Source organism: Falco biarmicus, chromosome 15 (assembly GCF_023638135.1).
Source record: "Falco biarmicus isolate bFalBia1 chromosome 15, bFalBia1.pri, whole genome shotgun sequence".
Classification (NCBI taxonomy): domain Eukaryota; kingdom Metazoa; phylum Chordata; class Aves; order Falconiformes; family Falconidae; genus Falco; species Falco biarmicus.
In genome coordinates, this window is record NC_079302.1 from 14,547,417 (window position 1) to 14,572,308 (window position 24,892).

Consider the following 24,892-nt stretch of genomic DNA (forward strand, 5'->3'; position numbering starts at 1 on the left):
AGGCCTCTTCAGGTGATTTACCAACTGCAGTAAAGGCATCTTGATTGCGTTGGCTGTTAGTGCTCTTGTTGTTATTCATTTGTCATCTGTCTTTATGTGCTACTAGAGTGTGATTACTTTGAGGAGACCTTTGAACATCTCTTCAGCATTCTTCACTGTAAATAATGAATGCCTTGCTATTATTTATCGAAAAGGGCTGCTAGATGGTGTTTGTCTCTTTTGGTGCTGCAATAGTTGAAAAAATGGAAATGCCAGTAGCTATGGGAAGTTGTATCATGTTCATCCACGTGGCAGAATGTTATGTCCTTCACAGCACAATGAAACATCATTGTGCCTAATTTCAATTTGTATGGCATTCCCATTAATGACATCTATTTAAGACATCGTTGTTAATTAACTGGACTATGCCAATAAAGTTCTGTTAACTTCCCCCTCTTAATTTAGTATTACAGGCATTTAACAGATGTCTTAATTAGATGTTAAACTGAATGATATGAGCAAAATTAAAATTAGGTCATTGTCCTGAAAGGAAAGTTTCTGCTATGATTTATGCTTTCTACAACTTTGTTTTTCCTTCTGACTTCTCACAGGAAATCAAGGAATTTAATTTCAGAGAACCTTCAGAGGAGTAAGGAGTACTAAGCAGAATACTAACTTGTGTCTAACAACTTTAACACATCTTGTTCTTATCTCACAGATGTAATTAATTGAAAAAAGCTTCTACTCTTTAGCACTTTTAAGTGTGTCTATCCATATTTTCAAAAGCTTTCCTCAAGTTTCTTTCTCCTCATTTCCTGTTGGTGTGAAGTGACTGTGTTTCTGTGTATAAAGTATACATCTCTAGCAAAAACACTGTTTTCCCCATCTCAAGGGCAGTAGTAACCTCTCCCAGCAACAGGTCCAGAAAGAAAGTAGGAGTGGAGGCCAGCTGGCCCGGTGTGTGCATAAGTGATTGGGGAGGGCTGGAGGCGGTGATGGTGATGGTTTGCTCATGGCAGGTAAATGCTTTGTGTGCACGCAGTGCAGGTTAAGAGCTCTAGCTGGAGCCGGCCTCCTAAGCCCAGTACTAGGCTTGGGTGTGTAGTGTATGAGGAACAGCTATGTTCTCTTTAAAGAAGTGTCTCTGGTTGCCTACAAGTGCTTGAATGGTGACATGGAATGTCTCCTCTTTCTAGATGAAGGTCTTCTGTGTGATCCTGAAATTGGATTAATATTTTAAACTGAAAGCTACCTTTACAATATAAACACCATAGAGGCTCTATTATAACTGAAAAATATTTAAGTGATCTGAATACAGGGGTTGCTCCCACCTCCCAAACAAGTAAAACCTGCCTAGTTGGTGACAGATTGTAATTTGGGCAATCAAAAAAGGATCATGGAAGTATATAGTAAACCCCCCCCAAAATAATATGGAAAAAAAGGAGATTACAAAGGGACTGAGGATACATGAAGCATATGCACTCTAGGCTGAACAAGTGCTGGTGCAAGTATAGGGTCTCCATTACAACTGCTGTTGCAGACTGCTGCAAAAAGCAAGTATTTATAAAAGGTTTACACACTAGAAGCTTCTTCACAAGTGGTGCATTATGAAGGTCAGTCTAGAAGATTTACGCTATGAACCCACCTGACTTCCTCTGTTTGTGATATAGCGCTTACAAACAAGTGATATAAATTAAATGCTGTCCACACTAGTCTTTTACATTGTATGTAATGTATATTTTAGTAAGAATAGAGGTACTTTTAAAAGTGTGTAACATAGACATTGTGTCTATGTATATAAATAGGCTGGAGTAAAGCTCTGTGAACAGAGGTTAAATATTCATAAAGCAATTTGGTGGGTAATTAAGTACAAGACTGAATGGGGGTCACTTCCACCTTTGAATTTCTACTTTCAAGTGCTTCCCTCTGATGTGATGTGTTGCGTTCCCTGTACTCTGGCATGACAATATATATTTACTAGTATAGATGTATCTGATTTAACCTCAAAAGTAGCAAGCTATTAGTAAGCACCTGGTAAACAAACAGCTTGCAGGGCTGCACTACATGTTTAGTATGATGGTAGTTTCATTCATATATATATTAATCTGTAACAATGTTAACCATGCGGAAGGAGATATTCAGGGTAAAACCTATCAGTTGAAACAATGGACTTGCATATGCTTACACCAGGCAAAGATGTTCACGTTGGGGCAGGAACAATGAAAAGAGCAGTTCTCATCACCTACAGTCTCGTTGTAAGCATACAGTAGACAGATAAAGCCCAATTTATACAGAAGGCAACAATAACATATCAGAGTTACAAGATATAATTTTAATTGTGCAAATTTATAGCTATACATTGAAACAGAAGCCAGGTAATCAATACTGTGTACGTTTAGTAACAGCCAGAATGTTATGTACAATTAACAAAACAGATACAAAGTCCAACAGTCTGAGAGACCGCTTTGAAGACAACAGATACTAGTCATTCTTCAGTAAGAAGAAATGCTTTAGAAATATTTCATGGCTGTTCAATTTTCAATCTGCCAGAAAACATGGTCTTTAAACTGGAAAACAGCAGACTGTTTAGCAGAAGTATTAATACTTCTGATTTTCCATGAAATCATAGGTCAATAGTTCCTTTCAACTTGAATTTTTTGGCAGATCGCTCGCTTGCTCTAAGCTGGAACTTGCTTCCATAGATGTAGGAAATGAATCCATCAATCTCCAAGCTAAACACGTTGTTAAGTTTGGGAACAACTGAAAATACAACAGGAAAGAAATTAACAAATGTGGACGAATGTAAGTCTCTCCTATGAAAATATACTGATGTACAAAGAATATTATTCATATATAGCCTTGAGGCTTACCACACTTCCAAGGTTTTTATGCTTTACCAAGAGAAGAAAAATAACCAAACCCTTCTAAATTTTAAACTAATTACAAGTTAGTCCTCTTGCAGGAGCATGTGTGTTGCAGAGAACATCCTGTATGAATCGGATGAACGAACCATGTGCATAATCATGTTGGGTTCACTGGAAATCCATTTTTTTTTTATTACTTGTTTCTACATTTTTGGCAAGATACTGGGCTGTTAAGCTGTCAGTGAAGATACTGACTCCTGCCACTCTACACAAGAAATTGAAAGCACTGATGTAAAACAATACAGAGATGTAAGATGAACAGTGAGTTCAAGAAATTTCTGATTATTCAAGTTGAGAAAAGCACTGAAGAAATTGTCTGTCTTACCTTTCAATTTGTCCTCTTTAGTGATAATTTTGAAGACATGTTTAAATTCCTGTAGAATGATTCCTGTTATTCCAACGTAAGAGGGGCACTTTGATTTTGTGACTGAAGGAACAGAAATATATATGTATTATAAAATTTCAGATGCAAGCAGTTTATTTACTTTTCTACAGTTGCCTCACTATTTTAAAAACTGGTGTACAATATTCTGAAATAATGCAATTACAGTAATAACTGGTAAAACTTGCAGTTAATCTTTGAAACTAATAACATGATTTTCAAGTGCAGTTGAAGAGTAATTAGCATTGGTAGGAGAGAAAGAACCCATCAACCTATGGTCTCAACTATGTGACTCTAGAGTTAATGATGTTGAAAAGAATTTTAAAATAAGCACCTGAAATAAAGGAGTGTCTGCTTAACTTCAGATGACTTCATAAAAGAAAACAAAACAAAATACCTGTAACAATAGCTCCATGGAGATCAGCTTTTAGCAGTTTGCTCTGAACCATGTGTGGTTGCCTTGAAAAAAGGAAATAAAATTATATGAAAAGTTAGGCTTAAAAAATGGGATTGTGACTACTGACATCATGGTCAATGTACAGAAATAGCACATACTAAGTAACTATGATGTTACAAGCAGTAATGAAGTATCTACTAAATCAAAACGACACTAATTTTAAAATATCTCAACCTACGCATCTGGTTTAAGTCCATGACATAGGTCTCTGATATATTGTTTCCAGAGTTCATGTAGTGGTAGGAAGATGGCATATCTGCAGTAAAAAAAAAAAAAAGAATTTAACTATCAAAAAATCTACTGGCTGATTCCTGAAGTAATCTGTATTTACAACAGGATGAAGACTAACATTTTAAAGTTTTTTAATCTGCTCTCATAACTTAACCTGTAAGGTAAGCTGTGCCAAAAACCATGTTTGCTTTATTAAAAAACTAAAAAGCATAAAGTATGTTTCTCTTTATCAGCCCAAAATGGTGAGGTGTTTTAGAGGATTGGGCTACATCTAAGACTGAAGAGATTTCTATCTACTCTTTTATCTCCCCGCTTAGTTCATGTTAGCAACAGATGAGGCTTTATTCGGTGGGCATTAGTTTGAGGAACCTGATGCAGAATTTTGACGCTCTGGTTACAGGCAGTCCAACTTCAAAAGAGGTGGCTATATTTGGGTTTGATTTCTTGTTACATTTAGATATACAAAAGGAAAGAGATGCAGAAATGAATTTTCTAACCATACAAAGAAGGGAACAGTTTTCTCATGGTGAAATGCCACAGGGTCTCAGACTGACTTTACGTGCTGAAGGGTTAGTATCCACATACATACTACTGCTTTTACATGCTTCTGACTTACTTCCCACTTTAATTACACAAAGAATATATTTAAGATCATACCTTTGCTGTTGGGGTTCAATTTCAAACAGGCGCATATCTCTCCTTTGCTTGGCGGTAAAACCTTTTGTTTTCTTCCTCTTTTCCTTTGTCCTTTTTTTGGAGTAATGCTCAAGAACTACAGCTTTCCGAGTTAATATATCCTGAATAGCTTCATCTTTCATTTTTGGCATACTACGCTTCAGGAAGGCATTTACAAATGCTCTGGCCTCTTCTGGTCCCTGAGGCTAAAGATATTTCAAAAAGATAGCTCAAAATACTGATTGTTACCTAAATGAAGGACTTGCTGCCGACTAGTTTTATCCCGTTGACAGTCGCCATAGGAATTGGCTCTACGCATAAGGAATAGTAAATGGTCAAAGCGTTCACGTGCCGAACCCTCGCGTGCGCAGGGCCGAGTGCCGGCGTGCAGCGGCCCCCCCGGCCTTGCCCCCCCCCCCGGCCTTGGCCGGCGTGCGGAAATGCCGGGTCTCGCGTTTAGCTTGGAAGGGCGCATTCAAACGCGAAAGCGGCGGGGGACCGGCCCCGCCCGCGGGAACGACCGCGCGCCCGTTCCTCCGGTTCCCGGCAGGGTCTGTGTAAAACCGTATGAGGAGAGAGCTGAAACCGTCGGGTTAACCCCGGCAGCGCTCCGGGGGCGCCCCCGCCGGCTGTGCTGCCAGGCCGCGGCTCCGCGGGCGGCGGTACCTGGAGGCGCAGGTCCCCCGTCCCCTCCGGCGGCAGGCGGCGGTACAGCTCCCCTGTAAGGCAGAGCGAGGCGGGCCGTCAGCCGGGGCCCGGGCCGGAGCGGGCCGTTACCCGGGCCCCGCTCGCCCAGCGGCGCTCACCCTCCATCGCGACGGCCGGCAGCGCTTCCGGCGCAGGCGGATGACGTGTACGGCGTGACGTGCGCCCGCGCGGAGGGCGGGCTGGCCCTAGGGCGCCCCCGCCTGGCCGCCGAGTGAGCCCGCGGGGCCGGGGCTGGCCGGCTGCGGTATCCCAGCGGGAGGAAGCTCCAGGCAGCAAACAACAAACGGCACTTTTGGTTTGGTTGTTTTTTCCACCCCCTATAATTATTATGTGTTGAAAATACCTTAGAGCAGTTTCCGGCGCTTGTGAGGCTCGCAGGGCGCCTCAGAGGTGCCAAAGCCAGAGAGAGGCCTGTGAGGCGGGCCCGGGGGAGCAGGGCTCAGGCCCCGGGTGCTGTTTGAGCCCGGGTTGAGGCCAGACCTAAAGAAGCTGCTCAGACTTTCCCACAAGTCATATATCCAGAGTGCCAGCCTTGGTGCCTCTCGCCAGCTGTGTGGGGTGTAGGCAGCTCTGGCGAAGGGGGAGCCCAGCCTTCTCCGGCCTTGCCTGATGGCTGCGTGGCAAACCCATAAGAGACAAAGGACAAAAGAAATGGGATGTCAAAATCTTTTCAGAAAATAAAATTAAAAAAAAAAAAGGGGGTGGGGGATTGTTAGATTCTGCTTGCTAAAAAGGTTTTACAGAGAGTTTGTATTACTTAGTGCATCATAAGAAATACCATATTGTTGCTGTCTCCCCACTGCTGGTTAGGTAATAAATCCCAGCCTTAACCTCAGGTTTCAGAGGCTGCATTGCTAGAGGTAACCAAGATCCCTGTGTGTCTTGGGAAGAGGAGCCTCCCTGCGTGTACCGGCATTCCTGGGTTATTGCCTAACATGGCTGGCCCTGGGGTCCCCAAGAGCTCAGTGTCCCTCATAAGTCACAAACTGTGCTGGACTGTGGTTTAGAGGGAGGTGTTTGCTAAGATCAAAATCCAAAGAAAATGTAAAACGGGGGGAAGTGACGTTGCTTATTGCAGCTGTGAGGTTCTACAGAAGGGGAAGCTGTGGCCAGGGTAGGTTGTTAGATTAGCCCTTTACATTAAGCTAGATAGGGGCCGTTTAATACCTGTAACTTCTATTAGCTGTCTGAAAAGTCATGTTACTATTACTATGCATCACAGGTTTATTTCAGCAGAGATCAGGATACTAAGTTAACATTTTCCAACCAGCATCAAAGTAGCAATCTTACAAAATGAAATCTGGCTATTATTTATCTGTTACACTAACAAATTCTCTGACTTGCAAGAGTAAAGTTGAGCACCAGATATTTCAGTTACTATCATGGGGAAATTTCTTTAAAAAAAATAAAGTCTTGTAAATCGTACCCTCTGTAATGCAGGGCCCCTCATTTTCGCTAGTCATCCACCGCTTCAGTATGATCACGTACACTTGGAGTAGACAGGTCTGTTGTTCGAGTATTGATTTGTTAGTGCCCTTCCCATTGTAACAGCATTGCTTTGGAGTCTAGATGCTCATTGTGACAGGCAGCCTGGACAAGTCAGCCCTCACTTCTTCTCCCTAATCTTCAATTGCTCCCACCAAAGATGCTGGGACATCCATTTCCACTTTTCCATCCTGCAGCCCCCTCGCCTTCCACCTTTTGTTGCCCCATTTGTTCTGCAGATCTCCCCCACCCAGGACTTACAAACGTGGTGCTGAGGCCAGCCACTGGCCAAGCTCCCCAGGCCATGGGCAGGCACAGGTCCTCTCTGTCCTGCTCCAAGGTTCTTCCCATCTCACTTCTCTTGGTAAGAGAGATGGGGGTTTTTTTCCTGTTCCCAGTCTGTCCTTCTCCAGCCATAGCCCTTGGTGTCATTGCAGGTACCTGGCTCTTGCATGCTCCTGTTCAGCTGTCCCCAGTAGCTGTGTCATATGCTACTGTACTGTGCCTGTAATCATACACCCAGAAACATGAGATCTGTGTAAAATCAGGTCCCAGGTTTCTTGCAATCAAAGTAAAAAAAATCAGGAAGGTGCTGCTTACTTTGAGGCTTACTTTGAGCTTTACTTCCTCTGTTATGTCACTGCCTCTTTCCTCCTGGGATAGGACAAAGTCCTACTTGCTGTACAACACAGAGGTACCCTAAAACCAGAGCAGCCAACTCCTTTTCTTTGCCAGCTTAGTCCCAGCTCGTGCTGCCCTCTGCTCAGACATGATGGCTCTCCAAATACAGAAGAGGTTTATATTCTTGTCACAGGGGAATATTGGCTTAGCAGCTATTTAAGCACTGCTTGATAAAGGATACTTAGGGAGCAAGGTAGTGAGGCAGGGTATGGGAAACACAATGATTTTGTTGAGTGCTGCTGTGGAACACAATGGTGCTAGAGTGATCTCTAACAATTGTGGTCTCTCTGTATGTGTGTAAAGAAGAAAGGGCCAGTTTCTGCAGAGTATTAAGTGTGAGCACTGGTTGGTTTGTATCACAGACCTCCTGGCAGTTAAGTACGTTGCCACAGCAAGCAGGTCTCGGTTTTACACAGCGTGGACTCCTTGAGTTGTCATTGCTACTAAAAAAAGATCAGTTTTCATGAATGGAGTACCAGGATAAGCGCTATGGGTCTTTAGGGCCGTATGAGTGCTCCTTCACTGGATTTATGCTGCAATTCCTAGGGCACTTCAGGGATTAATAGTCAAATCAGTGTTGGCAGTGCTGGTGTTGTAAATCCAATGATCCAGGCTAAACTGGTGCCTGGGGAAGCCGGTCTCTTCCAACAGCTCTACATCTTCATTTCTCAATTTATCTTCAGATATAATGTCTGAGGGAGCAAGATCAGCACATTGGTGTGTGTCCCAGCAAGAAGGCTCCGTGTCAGGAGTCAAGACTCCCATCAAATAAACATGAAAAAGAATGGGCAAAGAAACTGAGAAACCAGAGATGAGCAAAGACATGTGGTGGATAAGGCTCAGAGAAATGAAGGAAGATGGGTAAAATGTTAATATAAAATGAAGTGGGAATACACAAACAAAATAATTATAATGCATGTTTCCGAATGTGCAGTATCACCCGCTCCACTTGTCTTAGTGTGTTAGGCTTTTGAAACTTTTTGCTTCAAGTAAATCACCTTGAATAGGTTTATAGGGATATAAATCCCTAACACATATTATTAATACCAAGTTATAGGTGCCAACATTGGCATTTCTTATTCTATTAAATCTACGTATGGTTTTATTTATTGCTTTCTAAAAATAATACTAATAAAACCTATGCAAACCCCCAACTTTGAAGCAATCTAACCGTGTGCACTAGGGGGCTGTATTGCTGTACCTGTAGGAACTGTTAAACTGCTGGGGAAGCAAACTGTGCAGGCCAGGCGAGGTGAGGGCAGTGTCCTGGGGAAAGCCAAGCAAATGTGTGAGCGATTATAGAGCAAGCTTTATCTTGACAGGCACAGAAAGCTAATACTTGAGATGCACAGTGATCAAAGACGGTAAATAAAGATGCTTGTGTGATGCAAGAATAGAAGGTCAGTGTTTTTTCAAAAAATAGGAAGTAATTATGAACTGAAGTGAGAGATAACTTCACGTACTTCTGCTCAACTCGTGTGTAAAAAGTGACTGGGCTATAATCACTGTTACACTTTTGCTGATTGTCATTGACACAAGAAATAAATACCATAATCCTCTAGAAGGTCTGTCTCAGCAAGCCTTTGAGCTCTCGGAATCGATATAGAATCATAGAATCATTTTGGTTGAGAAAGACCTTTAAGATCATCGAGTCCAACTGTTAACCTAGTTTATTCCTCTTGGCCAAATTGTGTTAGCAGCTGAATTTGGTCCCTAGGGACATCTGTACTGGGGAAAATAATTTCCATTTAAAACCCTCTGATCTGATTTCCTCTACCCAAATATCAAGCTGCTAATACAATTTCCACCCCCTTTCCCGCAGCTGGGCTGAGGCAGCATGCAGCAGCCTGTGTGGGTCCTGCGGCTGTCCCTCCACGTCCTGTCTGTGTCTTGCCTCCCCTCCACGGCTGCCTTTCCTCCTCCTGCTGACGGCTCCTTTGGCCCTGGCAGGGAGCACAGAGCCCCTCTGTGCTAGTGTTTGTAGGGCGCCTTGGCCGACCGTACCCTGCGTGCCTGCCATCCTCCTGGCTCTGGCCGTGCCGTGTCGGGGCCGTGCTGGTGTGCCACAGGCGTGCGACATATGCTCGGGGGTGGTTGTGCGTGGTTCCCTGGCAAAGCCGGTCTAGGAAAGGGTCGTGGTGGTGGGTGGACAGGCTGAGAATTGCCATTCAGCCAGCTGGGTAGACCTTTATTTGTGTTCCGAAGCCTGAATTTTCATTTCTTGTAAGCTTAGGTTTGCTAGAGGAAATCTTGTGAGTCTGTGGAAGCCCATCCTCTTGCGTCATGGGTTTGTTTGACCGGTTTTAGATGGCTGTGGCTGGTCAGCGAGCGTCATCTTTTGATGTACCCTGTACCCCCCAAATGTTTCTTATCCGTATGTTTTTCCATGAGTTTTTCTGCTTGATCAGCTCATCTTTAACTCATGGATTAGGACGAGATGTGTGTCCCTGTCCCCCCCAGCAGTTAAGCTATTCTTTCGAGCTGAAGGTTCGTTATTTCCGTACAGTCCTGACTCCTTGTCATCTCAAATTGCAGCTGCTGCTTCAGGGTCAGTAAAATAGACTGGCTTTTCGGTGTGGGAAGAAACCGAGAAAGCGCTGGGAAATGTAATCAAAATATACCTTAGTGGCACAGAAATCAGAAGTCAAATAATAATCCCAAAATGTTTTCAGAAAACGTGAACGATTGAAAAGCCGGGGTTTAAAATGCAGCGAGGGAGGCGCTGGGAGGGCCGGGCGCGGAGGCTGCGCTCACTAGAGGGCAGCCCGAGACCGGGCTGGGGCCAGCTGCCCGCTCCGAGTTTTCTGTACGTATTTCTACGTGCTGTTCTAATTCAACTAACTGTTTCAAATTTGGTGTTTGTGTGTGTTTTGTATGGGTTTTTTTGTTTGTTTGTTTGTTTTTTTAAGTTTAAAAGCTATTTCCTCTTTTGGAAAAAATGTGGCTGTTTGCAGCTTTTTGTAGCATGCAGGACTCTGGTTCCCTTGTACACTGACCTTTTCTGCATCACAGTAAGATTATCAGTGGAAAGAGGATTTTGAAGGAATTCAATTTCACTGCGAGTTAAGGAGGCCACTTTTTTGAACACGAGTATATTCTAATATCAAAATAAGAAGCTATATCCTTCTTAAAATATTAAGAATATGAGTGAACCTAGAATACTTGGAGATAACTACTGCAACTACTCAGCCATGCCTCGCAGAGCAACTGTAAAAAAGCAACGCTTGCTACCCAAAACAGTAATGAGGAGTCAGAAAGCTGAGGCTTTGGTAGCTGACATTCCGTTTCCCTGCCTGCTGAGATTGTGCGTGATCCAAACGCGCATCAGGATGGCAGGCGCTGCTGCTGCTCCTGAGCAGCTTGTATTTACTAATTAATACTAGCATTCTGCATTCATGTATAATTCCATGACAGTCTGTCTTACAGTCATTACTTTTGCTGTGCTTTGAGTCTCATTTAGATCTTGCTAAATATTTTATTTTAAAACATAATTAACATTGGCTCATGTGTGATAGGGATGTATGATGCAAAATGAGTATTGAAAATGATAAATTACAAAGTAATAATAGTCATTGGATTTATAGCAGGTTTTGGTTAAACGTCATAAAATTAACATAATTCATTAAAATTTAAAAATAATACAGATAAAAAAATTTTAGGCACAGAGGTCAATTATATCAAAAATGTTTAGACTTTTTTTTCTAGAAAAGACTTGTCAAATTGTGCAAGCCTGTGTGATATGGTTTGGTTGTCTTGGCACTTTACCCATGGTAAGTCATTTTTGGCCAAAAATGTGTTACTGCGTACTGCATGTTACTATTCGTGATAGAGTGCAATGGGAAAAGTGATAGCTCGCAGAGCTTGGTGCTGCAGTACTGTGGCTGCTCCAGTATTTGTGCATCCCTGTCAGCCAGGGTCCTTCCTCTGGTCACCTCCAAACCTCCTGTCCCTGCCAGACCACCCACACGCAGTGAGCTCCTAAACATGTTTTAGATATGCTATGTGTAACTCCGCCACAGGGCTCTGGAGGGAGACGAGCAGTTTTCACTAGGGCTAAGGTGACAGGAAGAGGCATGTTTTGCACAAGGCTTATGTTAAAAATAATTTGTTTCACCGAAGCATCTTTTGCTGTGTTTCCCATGGAGTGCTTCAGTGCTAGCTGCTTGGGTCAGAATCGAGGGAGAGGGCACCCTCCATCTCGGAGGGGGCTGTCGCTGGGACCACAGGGGCTGCCCGTGCCGCCCTGACCCACGAAGGAGCAGGAGGCTTCAGCCATCCAGGGCAGTGTCTGCAGTGCAGCTGCCTCCTGCACAGCTCACAGCCAGCAGGCACTTCATGCCAAACAGCCACCGTGCCTGAAGTTAGGGACTGGGATGAAATCCCAGGGAAACTGACAAGGTTCATTAATTAAACAGATACAAATTTTTCATTTTTCCTCTGTAATGAGGCATCTTTCTCAAAGGCATCACTATCGGCAAGGCCCTGTTGCTGCCAGACTCTTTCGAAGTAACACACTTAGGCTGGCAGGAGTGAACAATTTTTTTTAATGAAACGAGTCAGCTTGCACATCTCCAAAGAAAGAGAGGCATTGCTGAGTCCACACGCATGGTCTCATCTGCCAAGGTGCTGCGTAGCTTCAGGTCCCGCTGGTTGGAAGGTGTTTGTCACAGCATGCCAGCTCATGAGAGTCCTGCCCAGGGGGGCGTGTGTCTCCACAAATTCAGGTACTGCAGCCCAGAGAAAACGAGTGGAAAGCATTTGTCAGTTGAAACTGGGCTGAATGAGCTCTGCTGGTACAGCCAACACCTGAACTAGCAGTGTCCAGGGCTGCTGCCTGAGGCAGCAAGGGGTGACAGCTGCTTTACCCAGCTGTTACGGAGTAGTCAGTAGTCACACAGGTGTGACTATGCTTGTAATGCATGTAGGCAGCATTTTCTTTTTTTAAAATAATGTTCCTTGTATCTACATCAGCTTTTTATCAATCAATGACAATATAAACTGTGGCCCAAAGCATCAAAAGGAATTCAGGCGGACCTCTCTCACTGGAGTGCAGTGGAGGGCACTGGGCCGTCTCTTGGCATTTCCACTTGAAGACTTTATATGTGGGAGGGTGAAGAGCAGTCCCAGCATCTGAGCGTTCTGACCCCCACCGCAGGCAAGGTCTTTATGAGCAGTGGTCAGCGTTCAGCTCCCTGTCCGTAACCTGATTTCTTCTGAACTGCTGGTGTGTGGCGGGGCAGTGAGGGAGTTAAAGCTGCTGGATTGCTTTGATAATTGACCAAAAAAAAAAAAAAAAAAAAGCCCATCCAAGCCAACCAAAAAACCCCTGTTTGAGGTCAGTGCTCTTATAAGTGCCTTTTAAAGAAACAATAACCTGATACAATAGAAATATTTTTGTTCCTCTCTTCAGTAGAAATCTGATAAACCACAGAGAGAGGCAGGTGTCCAAGGAGATAAAAGTAATAAATGCGGCTGCAGTTCTGGAGTGAGCTAGCCTGTCAGGCTGGTAATTAAATGAAAGCCCCTCTCAGGAAATGCTGGAAGCTAATAGATATACACGGAGATGCCAATTCATTTGCCTCAGCAATATATGTTAATTATAGCATGAGATTAATTTATACATTTTGCAGTGGGGAAAAAATAGCAGGGGTGGGAGGGGGAGAGCTTTCATCCTGCCAGTGATTATTTCAGGTGGTAGAGGTTATTAAGCACCTTATACTTCTTAAAAACAGAACAGTGGGTGAGAATGGGAGAGAGAAAATGTTTAATTGGAACAGGTCCTCTAAACAAAATTAACTAGTCACAGATTTATAACTGACCTGAACCACATTTGCAGACAGCTGCTAGGGGATCCTTTGCTTTGCCACAGCTCAGTAAGTACAGAGCCCCTGTTAGCAAATAGCTTCAGCTTGAGTCACTCTGTGTTGGTGTGGTGTAAAAGGATTTCTAAGAGTTACATGAGTGTGAAATTAGGAGTGCTGCAGTGGTGGATCACACCTACAGGACAAACAGCGGTTATTTGAGACCACGCTAGGCTCGAGGACGCTTTGGTAGGTGCACGGAGGTGCAGGAAAGGACTGACTTGTCATTAAAAGTGTGCTGGTGATCACTAGCAGAGCGGCATGTGCCACCTGGGCTTGGGGCAGTGAGCTCAGGACCCCGTCAGCTTTAGTGATGTGACACTAACTGTTGACAGAGCTGCCCAGCTCGTTCTAGTTTGTGGTCGTCTCGCTCTGGAAGTGAAATAACTGAGGCCAGACAGACATTGAAGTGGTGGAGATGCTGGTGCTTTCCTCAGTGAGAGGACTGTGACCCTGCTGCGTGCATGGGCAGTGTGTGTTTGTGTGTTACAGTCCCTCTCTGAGGTCATTTTTGACCCTTGTGTCCAGTTTCAATCACCCTTGTCACAGCTGTCAAGCTCTCACGTAACATCGCTGGGGCTCTCGTGCCCAGCCGCCTTCGTTAGCGGGTAGATGGATAGATGTGCCGTTAGCATTGTGTGCTCTGCCCCGCGGTGAGTCCGGAGATGCCGGGGCTTGCTGGTGGTGTGTGCCACTGCACAGCCCCTCTGCCGCCAGCAGCGCGGGGCTCTGCTGGGTGCGTGGCGCTTGTGGAAATGGGGCACCCATTTACACTTCCAAGTGTGGCGTTAAGGGCATGACTATAGGTATTTCAGCTCTGAAACACAGTGCAGCACAGCAGGCTTCTTTCTAAAAAAGTCCTTTGATCTGTAAAATTATCAGCATTGAGGCAGCAGAAGCAAAGCAGATTTTCCTTTATTTTCTTCTGCCTTGGAGGAGGAATACTCGCTTGCCCTTCAGTATGATTACAACCCATTTACCAACACTTTTTTCTGAATTTCAGACCTATGTTTCAGAACAGTCACAAGCAAGAAGTGTTTCTTTTCAGAGCCTGGAGCAGTCAGCATGAGGATAAAGTTTATTTAACAAAAAGAATACTTCCAGCTGAATTTGTATTGTGAAATTACAGGTCCATTTAAAGCAAAATAGAAATGGTGGTGGGTTAGGATCAGGGAAGGAAGATAATGACATCCGCTGCAAAGTGCATCCAACAGCTGTCTTCAAATTTTTAAGTTTTTATAGGACACTTTTGTTCGTGTAATTATGCAAAAGAATAGAACTAAAAAAAAAAAAGGTACTAGATGCTGAAAGCAAGCTCAAGTCTTGCTCAGGGAGTGCAGGTGGAGAGGTTATAAATGGTGTCTCAAATGCTGACTGATTTCAGAGCGATGGACTCTGTCCTTTCTGTCATGGAGGAGGTCTGTGACATTCCTGCTCGCACATGTCCTGTACTGGTTTGGGCTGGGATAGAGTTAATTTTCTTCACAGTAGCTAGTATGGGGCTGTGTTTTAGATTTGTGCTGAAAACAGTGTGGATCAATAACACAGGGATGTTTTCATTATTGCTGAGCAGTGCTTACACAGAGCCAAGGCCTTTTCTGCTCCTCACCCCACCCTGCCAGCGAGTGGGCTGGGGGTGCACGAGAAGTCGCGAGGGGACACAGCTGGGACAGCTGGCCCCAACTGACCCAAAGGGGTATCCCACACCGTATGGCATCATGCAGCTCAGCATAGAAAGCTGGGGGAAGAAGGAGGAAGCAGGGGATGTTCAGAGTCACGGCATTTGTCTTCCCAAGTAACAGTTATGTGAGATGGAGCCCTGCTGCCCTGGAGATGGCTGAACACCTCCCTGCCCATGGGAGGCAGTGAATTAATTCCTTGTTTTGCTTTGCTTGCATGCATGACTTTTGCTTTACCTATTGAACTGTCTTTATCTCAACCCATGAGTTTTCTCGCTTTTCCGATTGTCTCCCCCATCCTGCCGCAGGGGAGTGAGCGAGCGACTGCGTGGTGCTTGGCTGCCAGCTGGGGTTAAACCATGACAGTCCCCAAGGGATGGCTGGCCCAGGCAGGACCCTGCAGGGTGCAATCCCCACCAGGGCTGGCCCTGGCCACACACTGCTCGCACTGCAGCCATTGCCCTGGTCCCACATAAGTCAGCTCAGTCTCTGTTGTTCTAGACTGCAGCTGTCAATATGCACATTTTTCATTAAAAGAGGGTTGTCAACAGCTTTTTGTAATAGTATTTTAAATGTAGTTTGTTCTCGCTACTCTTGCTACAGAGACTGGCTGCTACGTCTCCTCCCAGGCACTGCTGTGATGTCCTCCTGCCCTGCTCTGAGCAATCCCTGTTGGTGCTACTGTAACAGCTGGAGGCCAGCTAGGAACGAACACGGGAATATTTTGTAAGTCTGAGCCCTTCCACTACCCTGGCATTTAAACAGAGATTGTTTTTATAGTTGTCCTCTTCTTGCAAATTAAAAAAAAACAAAAAAGATAGAAATAATAATTTCCCGCATTGCTTTGCATGCAAAAATACCAAGCCCCACAGTTGCCCCCATTTTCGCTGCCAATGCAGACACGTGGGATCAGTTTTGGGGGTTAAAACCAGGGATGTTCAAGTTGCCAGTGAAGACAGGTTACCTGCAGACTGCAGCTCAAATTCTGCTCTGGCTCAGTAGCACTGAGACATTTTGCTACTTTGAACAGAGGTGGTGAGTGAAGAAACCAGTTGGAGCCCCGTGTTCTCCCTGAGCGTCGGCAGAGGTGTTTCCGCGGGCCGGCTGCGAGTGCGCCTTCAGACACAGCACGGCACTCGCTGCAGCTCCGCTCCGAGGGCCTGGCGCTGCCAAGAGCTGTGAGTTTAAAACTAGCTGAGCCTCCCACACGGCAACATGATTTACTAAACCACTAAGATATTGGGTCAGCCTTGTAAATCATTTTAATTATTTCACTAAACAGGTTGTGGAAATAGATCAATAGAAAATATGGCATTTAGGCTTACAATGCTGTGCATTCATTATGGGAAAGAAATTATATTAAATGATTTAGGAGCTAATAATATCTGAAAATAACAATTTAATGGAAGCCTTCCAATCCTGCACTTTGAAAGCAGGATACAGCTATACACAGTCTACCCATTTTAATCTCAGTCAAGTATACACAGCAATTTTTTGATTCTCAGAGAAATGTCAGTCAAGTACAAGTAACTTACAGACTTTCAGCATCCCATAAATTACATTATAATAAAACAAAACCAAAGAAACTGTCAACAATCATTTTTACATACTGGCAGGGTCACACAAACCAGGCACGTAAAAAATAAGAAAATACATTACAATATAACAAAGTGGCGGTGTTACACAGCAGGGGCTATTTTCCACTTGCAATTGCTATTTCTGTGAGACTGTGGTTTGCACTGCTGGGCTTGAAGGGCACTTCTCTCTAAAATGTTGGGGGTTTGTTTCAAACATCAGAATACTAAATGCATGCTATATACATGAAATATAGATAAAGAGACGGCAAGGGAAAGAAACCAGAAACCAGAAAAACCTAATCTCTCCTGTGCAGAAAAAGCCAGGTGTCACCGTTCAGTACTTGAGGTCAGCATTGCTCTGTGACAATTATTTTACTGTGGCTAAACTAAATTTGGTACGCTGTGTCCTGGTTTTCTTAATGCATGCATGATAGTCACCTGTGCTGTTAAAATATTTTCTCCTGAAATAAGCTGTGCATTGTGACTATGTAATGCCTTATTGGCCATCAAGTAACGACGCTGAACCAAGCAGGCACGACTGTGGGCAGAATTTAAGCTGCAATCAGATAGTGCACCTGTGTCGCCTGCTCGTTTCAAAGTCTGCAGCCTACTGATAGGCAGTTGTCATATCAGCTATCTCCACTCTGGTTTGCAGGCAGAGTTAAGCTTTGCTTTAAGGCCTCTGGCTAGATAGCATTTGAATTATGCACTTCATCACACCCCAATTAGCTGGGGATGCATGACGAAAATCATTATCAGTGAGTTTATTTGGGAAAACACCTTATTTGCTACTTGGTTCAGCATATGAAGGAAAACACCTCCACCCCCCCTCTTTCTCTCCACTGAGAAAAGCTTGTTTTAAAGCAGAGGGAAACTTTGAGCTGTGGCAAATTGTTCTGCTCCTGCTTATTCACCTGCCCCCTTGAGCTCCATCTGGCCGTTTTAGGAACGTTAAGTGTTGCGCAAATAAAAATAAATGGCTTCAGCATGACCACAGAACTGACTGAGCACATTCCCTGTGCAGGCTGTGCAGCATGTCTGTCTCTTACTCCCAAGACCCCGCAGCAGGTGAGTTTTACGGTGTCCTCAGGTAAATGGCACCTGTGGCTTCCCACACTGCCCCCCCCATTTTGCAGTCGCACTCCCAGCTATAAACAACAAACTGGACGGATGTTTTTCCCAAGCCCTGTAAATGCCAGCAGCAATAGATGAGCACTGAATGAAGGGAACCGCACTGTGTGAGCACATGGCATTTTCATGGCCCTGAACATGAGCGGTGCTTGCTTTGGTGCTGCTCTGCTCCAAAACCCGGCAGTGGCAAGGTCTGAATTAACCTGGGTAATGAGCCTAAACTTGATTGACTTTTCCATGCACATTTATGACTAGGTTGACAAATACTTTCTGAACCCAGCAAAGCGCCACGCTTTTGCTTTTGAGATGCTTTGCTTTAGTGAAATGCTTTAGTCTAGCGTAAGTAGCATAAAACCTCTCTGGTCTTAAAATGATTAACTCTTGGGTTAATAAAGAGATTTTATGTTCCTGGAAAATATTGCAAAAAGTTCAGCTTCTCACATTTTACACGCTGGCAAGCTGGCTTTAGTTCCGTTTCCTTAGTCTTGATATTAAATCATGTTACAGTTCAGATTTTGACAGGTGCCTGGTGTGTGTTGCTACCTACTGTTTGCTGGCGTTTGAGCTCCCCCAGCCCGGCAGCAGCGAGGCGAGCCTTTCTCCTGTCTCCCCTTACACACTGAAGAACTGCAAGGTGGCCACATCTACAAACCCACAACAGGATCAGTGCACTGGTATGTACTCAGTTTTGGCCTTCCTGTCTTGTCAAACCCTGCTTATCTCCCTGGAGACTGAAATGGCAGTGTTAGTAATTATTAAAAGATTTCACTATATAAGGAGCCTGGCTGCTGCCTTCAGTGGGACTTGCCTAGCTCACACACAGTCATTAGCTCAACCAGTGACTTAACCATAAACCGAGGTGCATTCTAACCAGGATTGCAATTAGCACCTTGCTGTGCATTTAACGAACTTGGGACTTTCATACCACTATACTATAAAAGCTGAAATTATATCCAAGCACTCTATAAATGGATGACACTATTATCATTATTTGTAGCACTGAGTGATTGTATTTTTACTGTCTTGCACTGAATTAGCATAAATGAATCACAAATGTGAGTGTATTTCGGTAAAGATCATAAAGTAACTGATGCTTCTTTAATCAAACTGTGCATTTTCATGTCTCATTTGATTTTGTAGCCTTCAGCTTCTCTTGTGCACTTCCTTGAGTGCTGTGTTCCCCTCAGGGTAACAGGTACCACTGACGCACGGTTCCAGCTAGATCATCGCTCAGCACCGTTATTCCTTGGCCTGACTCAGAACTAGATGTGCACACCATTTCCTTGTCCAAAGATTTATCAGCATTCCCAAGGAAGCGCAGCTCCCAAGCCACCGCGCTGCCTGGCTCAGTCACGGTAAGGCACGCTGACTAGGCCTTTTGGCTTTCCAGAGCAGCGCACGCTCGGTGAAACAATGTGCTGTGCTTAACAGCAGCCTCATTCCTGTCAGAGACACAGGATTAGTTTAACTAGGGAAAGCAGACTTTTGAGGGTCCCTTCGGGAACGACGGGTGGCTTTTCCTTGTGCTCCTGCTGTCCTTGCTGGCTCAGAGCTGGGGGAGAGGCAGTGGCTGTCCAGTGGAGCGGAGTGCGCGAGGCTGAGCCGTGCACTGGGACGCTGAGCAAGAGGTTTCCTGAGCTGCGCTGGCCACGGCCCTGGGAGCCTGGCGGCATCGCCCCCGCTGCCCTGCTTTCAGGGCTTTCAAGAGCCCAGGCAGCGGAGGAAGAGAAGTAAGAGTCCTCACCACCACACCGGTGGTGCTCTGGAGGCTGCAGGGGCTGGTTCTCTGAGAGCGTGTCTCAGAGACGGCCCATCTCCCAGCCTAGGGCTGCCTGATGCCACCAGAGGCCACGCGTCCTAAGGGGTGATTTAGTTACCAGACCCTTTGCTAAAACCTGCCCGAGCTGTTCCTATCTAGGTCCCGGCAACACACCGTGTTGCTGCTCTTGGGAGGGAAGGATGAGGCAAACCGAGGCGGAGTGTCAGAGCCCTGGCACTGACCTTCCTCATACCCATCCTAACATACCCTAATTACAGCATGTACAGTAAAAAGAGGCTCTGCCATGGTAATTTAGAGCTAAACCTCCTGTTTACCATTGACTATAAATACTGAAGCACTCTTAAAAAAAAAATTAAAAACTATTATAATAAACACAGCACAGAAATCAGAAGTATCCTACTATTTTTTGCCGAAACAGCTGTCTCTGACTGACAGCCTAAATATGAGCACTTGCCTAGATACCATGTAGATCACCCTAAACCCCAAAATGAGTCATGATACTCACTGGATTGTCAGAGCAACTTGCAAGCCTGAAAAATATTTAGGAATGAAAAACTCCTATTCTAGTTTGTTTTAAAAAATCAATTTCTTCAGATTTGCAAGGAAAGTGACAGGAAAATCCAAAAATAAGAGCCTATTTTATGTGGTACTGTCTTTTCATCCTGTGTAACTCTACCTGTTACTATTACTGGTGCCTGTTGCTGTGTAAAGTCTTACCTGCTGTTTCCTGTTTCAAGGGTATTAACACAGAGATGAATTAAAAGTTTCTGACAGATCTGGTCACAGAATAGAAATACAAAAAATAGCTTAACACTGTCTTTCCCAGAGTAAATTCCAAAAATGTCCTATTGGAAAAATATAATCTCTAATTGAACTGTAAGCATTTTTGAGTTATTTATTAAGATACTTGCTAATATTGTGATATAAGATACTTATAAGATGATTTTCCATATGAAATTTAAGAAACATTTTGACAGTAACAGGAAACCAAATCTATAGGCAACAACTAGGGAACTTCAATAACTAACTCTACAGCAAGGTCCTCTCTGATTTGACTCTTAATGTACTGGGACTGTCCGTGACTGCTGTAATAAAAAGTCTGGCAGTCACCATAGGCAGACCAGGAGATTTCAGTCCATGCGTTGACATTGGCGTGGCTCCTTAAAGCCGTCTTGGTCAGTGCTAAGTTTTGGGTGGTCATTGATGCAGAGCTGAAGCACCTATTTTCCCAGGCTGGCTCCGTTTGTAATAATAGCCATCTTTATTCTGCAGAGATTACTGTGTTTTAGAAACATGGTCTAAAAATAGCAACAAACCCCTCCTTTGCTTCCTCTTCCCCATCCCCTGTCAAACCACACGGCTGTACCCAGAGAACAGGCTCTGCTGCTGCTCTGGGGCAGGTCAGGCTGATGCAGAAATCCCTCACAGCCGCCCTCCTGCCTTGCTGGGATTCTTCCAGCCTTGGTCTCATTCTCTCTGTTTTAGGGCCGCTAATTTTCCTATGGAGTAACTGCAACTGTGTGACCAAAACCCAGACCTGCCCCACGCATGCACACAGCCGTGGGCTCTGCCTCAGGGCATCTTGCCAGAGAGCGAAGCCCCAGACGCCCAGCAGCCCCCTGCATCGCAGGTCAGTGGTCTGATCTGCAGCGCTACAAGGCTGCCAGGTATGTAGACAAAAACGCCACAAAAGCCCAAAAACAGTGAGGAAGAAAAAAATTCCCCATCTTTCCTCTGCTGTAAGAGGATGTTTTACCATTAAACACTCCCTATTCATCAGCAATAATTTGTGTATGTCGGGATCTTCGCACTCTCCCACGGCCCGTAGCACTGGTTTTCCCTACCTGGTGGCAGAGAACCCAGGGGGTGTCACAGGTGGCATCCCCACGGGCTGGCAGCTCACTGGGCTGCACGGCTGAGCTGCCTTGGCAGGGCTGGGGGAGCTCTCCCTGCTCCCAGCAAACCCAGGCAGCGTGCTCGCTTGCTACAAATTAATATTCTCGCAACAATCCCCCTCCAATCAGTCTTTGCTAAAAGCATTAATTAAGACTTTAACATTTTTGATCCCATCAATTTTCTGTTCTCTTCTTATTAAATAGATGTACCAGGGGAGTTTGAATAATAACTGCCCAAAGTTTGGGGATAATGAATAAATGAACTTCGCTAGCCTCTGGCTAAGCATGAAATTTACTGTGTAGTAACAAATGCAGCAGCGGCAGCTCATACATTAACCAACCTAGTTTTGACACGCAAGTTTGGGAGCACGTTATTTACTTACTAGTTCTAAGTGAGACTGGGCTCCAAAATGTTTTATGCAGGAAATGAAAAATGACATGTTCAGACAGTCCTTTGCATTCTGCCTCACTGTGAAGCTGCTCACTCGCCCATCTTCCCTTCGGTGGGGCTCTGGCCCTCTGGCCACGCACAGTGATGTTTTCAGGACTGCACACTTTCTTTTCTTCAGGAGTTTTGCCAGAACAGGAGCATACCAGGAGGTACGCAGTTTTGCTTTTTACTTGCTAGGTCTTGGCACTTTGAAGGTCACCTGCATGCTCTGAAACGACTTTTGTTCCATGTATTTTTTTACATGTGCATGGCTCCAGTACCAGCTCTGTTACACTGCTGTAAATCCATTCATTTTTGTAGAACTCCATTAACTCGCAGTGGATTTATAGCGGTGCAACTGTGAGCAAGCTATGGCTGATGGTGCAGACTGGAAATATTACAAGGAAAAGTGCAAAGTTCTATTGATTTTCTCTCAGGAAAAAATGTGTGTTTCCTTATGATTATATTACAGATGACTCAGCTCTGGCCCCCAACAGCCATCACTCACGTTTCCCAGCTCAGCTGCTCGCTGGCTTTGCGAGGAGGAGCCGCTGACTGTGCTGTCCCCAGCGCCAGGACCAGGCGCCGTCTCCTCGGGTGCCTGGTGACGCACCCACCCCACCACCGGCGCTGGAGAACGTTCTGCCCGGCTCTGCGTGGCACTGCAGGAGACACGCTGCCTTTCCGTGGCTCTGCAGTCCAAGCACTTATTCCTAATCAATTCTGACAGCAGACACCACGAGGAATGCTGAGATTTATGAAAGAGCAAGATTTGCCACTAGCCTCTGTCTATTAAGGGTGCAGCAAACCCTCACTTTGCCCTTTGTAAATACAACCAGCAGAAGCAAGGCACTTGCCCTTTTCAGAAGAGCAAGCACTCTCAAAGGACAGATGCTTTAGCAAAAGTCTTTAACACGCTTGCAAGCAGTGAGGTTCCAAATTCTCTATGTTCTTCCATCAAAATGCTTCTCATTTCTTTAAGTGCTTTTTAAAGACTAAATACTGTACTGAAAGCTGCTGCCTTCTTTTTAGCCATGGGGCTAAAGCATGCATGGGGCCAAACGTAGGCTGTGTGTTTTGCAAAAAAGCTGACCTGAACGTGGAAACAGAGGCCCCAGAACCTGGAGGACTCATTCTGCACGATTCTGAAGGCGACGCATAGCAAAGGTAATGTAGAGCGAGCTGGGTTATCTTGGCAATCCGCTCCCTTGTGGAAGTTATCCTGCATGCCGAGAATGAGTTATCTCTGCGTGTGTGCAGGTCTTCACTGGAAAGAAAAGATGCCTATTGCTCTTGTTAGACGAGATTTTTCATCAAATCCTCAGGTTATTATTTAGTAGGCCTGAGTTTTTATAGTGGCTTGGGATACAAGAATTGTTATTCCTACCATGGCACACTTCATTCTGATCTCAGAAAGGATAAAAAAAGTTATTTTTAGTTGCAGTTTTAATATTTTTTCACATTTAATGTGATTAAAGTCTAAAATACCTTGATAATTCTACTCCTGCCACTGCATGCAAAACTTCTAGTCGCTGCTACATGCCTGTGCAGGTAACAGGCTACAATACAATGGGAAGGACAAATACGAGAGGCCGATGTATTTCCTCCCGTGTTTTTTTTGCAAACCACACCATATGCAGTGCCAGCTACAATGTACTCCATAAGCGCTGAAAGAAAAGTATTGGAGCAGAGCAGATGATCTGTTTACTGAGACCATCCTGTGGTATGGCTGAAGTTGAAACGGAAGCACAACTACTCCTAGACAGCTATGCTCCACTGCTTCAAGCAGCAGCTATTTCTTTAGATAAATTTAAGCAGATTTTCTTCTTGTGGAAAATTTTCTTTCGTTCTCTCCCTTAGAAGGAAGATGAGTCACTGACAAATACTTACTGCCCTTGAGAAAAAGCAGCAGTGCTGAGGAGGTCGCCAGAGGACTCACAGTTCAAACCCAGGCTGGTTTCGCCTTTGTGACCGGCCATTACTCGAAGGATTAGAGCTTTCATGACATTACAGACTCCACACATACGTCTGCTTGAATAATTGTCCTTGAACAAGTTCCCAGACATGAATGCCAGTATTAATTTAGGTGTAGTCCAACATCCAAATTTTTTTTCCATCCGTCTTTTCCTTTCAGGTTATAAGACTCACCCTCCTGTGCACCTATGGAAGCCGAGGACTGTGTACTTCAGTGTCTTGCGCTTTGATGCACTTTACAGGCTTGCAGCAACCATCTCCCCCAAGTTCTTCCAAAGAGCAGTTCTGCTTTTTCTGGGACGATTATGTATTCTCCAATCCACAGGAAACTACAGCTGGCATTAAGAGGATGAACATTCTTACAAAGAAAAGATTTTGCCACCTTCGGATCCCCGTGGTAAGTTTGCCCCACTACGAGAGGGCTTTTATTACCACAATTCAGCTGCATGTATGAAACGCACAGCTCCCTCACAATTACTCATAGTTCTAGAAAAAGCGAATTCTGACCATGGGAGGAATTGAAAATCCCTTTCTATCCTCCTTCTAGGAGAGGACTCTGGCAATGGCATGTCCTGCTTCTGCTCCACAGCTTCTACAGGCAGAGCCCTGCTGGCGCTTAGTTGTCACTTTACCATTTTCACAATTAAGGTCCTTTCTGAAATGCTACACAAATGAAAGGGTAAGCACCACAGTCAGACATAGGAAATCTCAAAGTACGCCACTAAATTCAGCTAAAGAAGGTCGTGGCTTTTTACCAAGTCAACCTGTTATCTCACTTAAAACCCATGTATTCTGCAACAGAAAAGTAACTGCTGTATTTACTGTAAGAAAGCCTTTTGCTTCATTAAAGGCAGGCTCACTGGGTAAGACAAGTGACACAATTACATAATTTTAAAAACCCAAACATATTTTAAACAAATAGGTTTAGGGAATACAACGTTCCAGGTCAATCCATTTTTATTTTCATTTTCCACTGCTTGAATCGCCTTTTTGCAAAGAGGCCTGGAGAAAACCAAAGCAACTTACCTTGCGTACTCCAGTGT

General features: G+C 44.6%; 1 protein-coding gene and 1 long non-coding RNA gene across 3 annotated transcripts; one reads left to right on the forward strand and one right to left on the reverse strand.

The window, feature by feature from the left end:
- Nucleotides 1-2,290: 2,290 nt before the first annotated feature.
- Nucleotides 2,291-5,514, reverse strand: POP4 (POP4 homolog, ribonuclease P/MRP subunit). The gene is made up of 7 exons (XM_056360826.1): nt 5,455-5,514; nt 5,315-5,367; nt 4,631-4,854; nt 3,921-3,998; nt 3,683-3,744; nt 3,229-3,330; nt 2,291-2,739 (listed from the first exon to the last, which is right to left on the reverse strand). Exons 1-7 carry the CDS (start codon nt 5,459-5,461, stop codon nt 2,603-2,605), a joined length of 663 nt encoding a protein of 220 aa, XP_056216801.1. The 5' UTR covers nt 5,462-5,514; the 3' UTR covers nt 2,291-2,602.
- A 40-nt stretch (nt 5,515-5,554) lies between these two features.
- LOC130159317 (uncharacterized) lies at nt 5,555-24,759 on the forward strand. 2 transcript variants are annotated; one of them, XR_008825694.1, is made up of 10 exons: nt 5,555-5,651; nt 15,666-15,788; nt 16,093-17,707; nt 18,278-18,444; nt 18,911-19,125; nt 21,036-21,180; nt 21,869-22,045; nt 22,348-23,042; nt 23,736-24,246; nt 24,397-24,759. It is a non-coding gene; the product is annotated as an uncharacterized LOC130159317 (long non-coding RNA). The 2 variants fall into 2 exon arrangements; XR_008825693.1 differs by lacking the exon at nt 16,093-17,707 and having other exon boundaries at nt 5,559-5,651; nt 22,348-24,246.
- The last annotated feature ends 133 nt before the right edge of the window (nt 24,760-24,892 follow it).

Bases quoted from the DNA above. Each gene is read 5' to 3' on its own strand.
- POP4 (XM_056360826.1), bottom strand. The intron at 3,745-3,920 runs GTAGGTTGAGAT...CCTTTTTTCAAG, and splicing joins CATGGACTTAAACCAGATGC to GCAACCACACATGGTTCAGA. The intron at 3,331-3,682 runs GTATTTTGTTTT...CTGTTCCTTCAG, and splicing joins CCATGGAGCTATTGTTACAG to TCACAAAATCAAAGTGCCCC.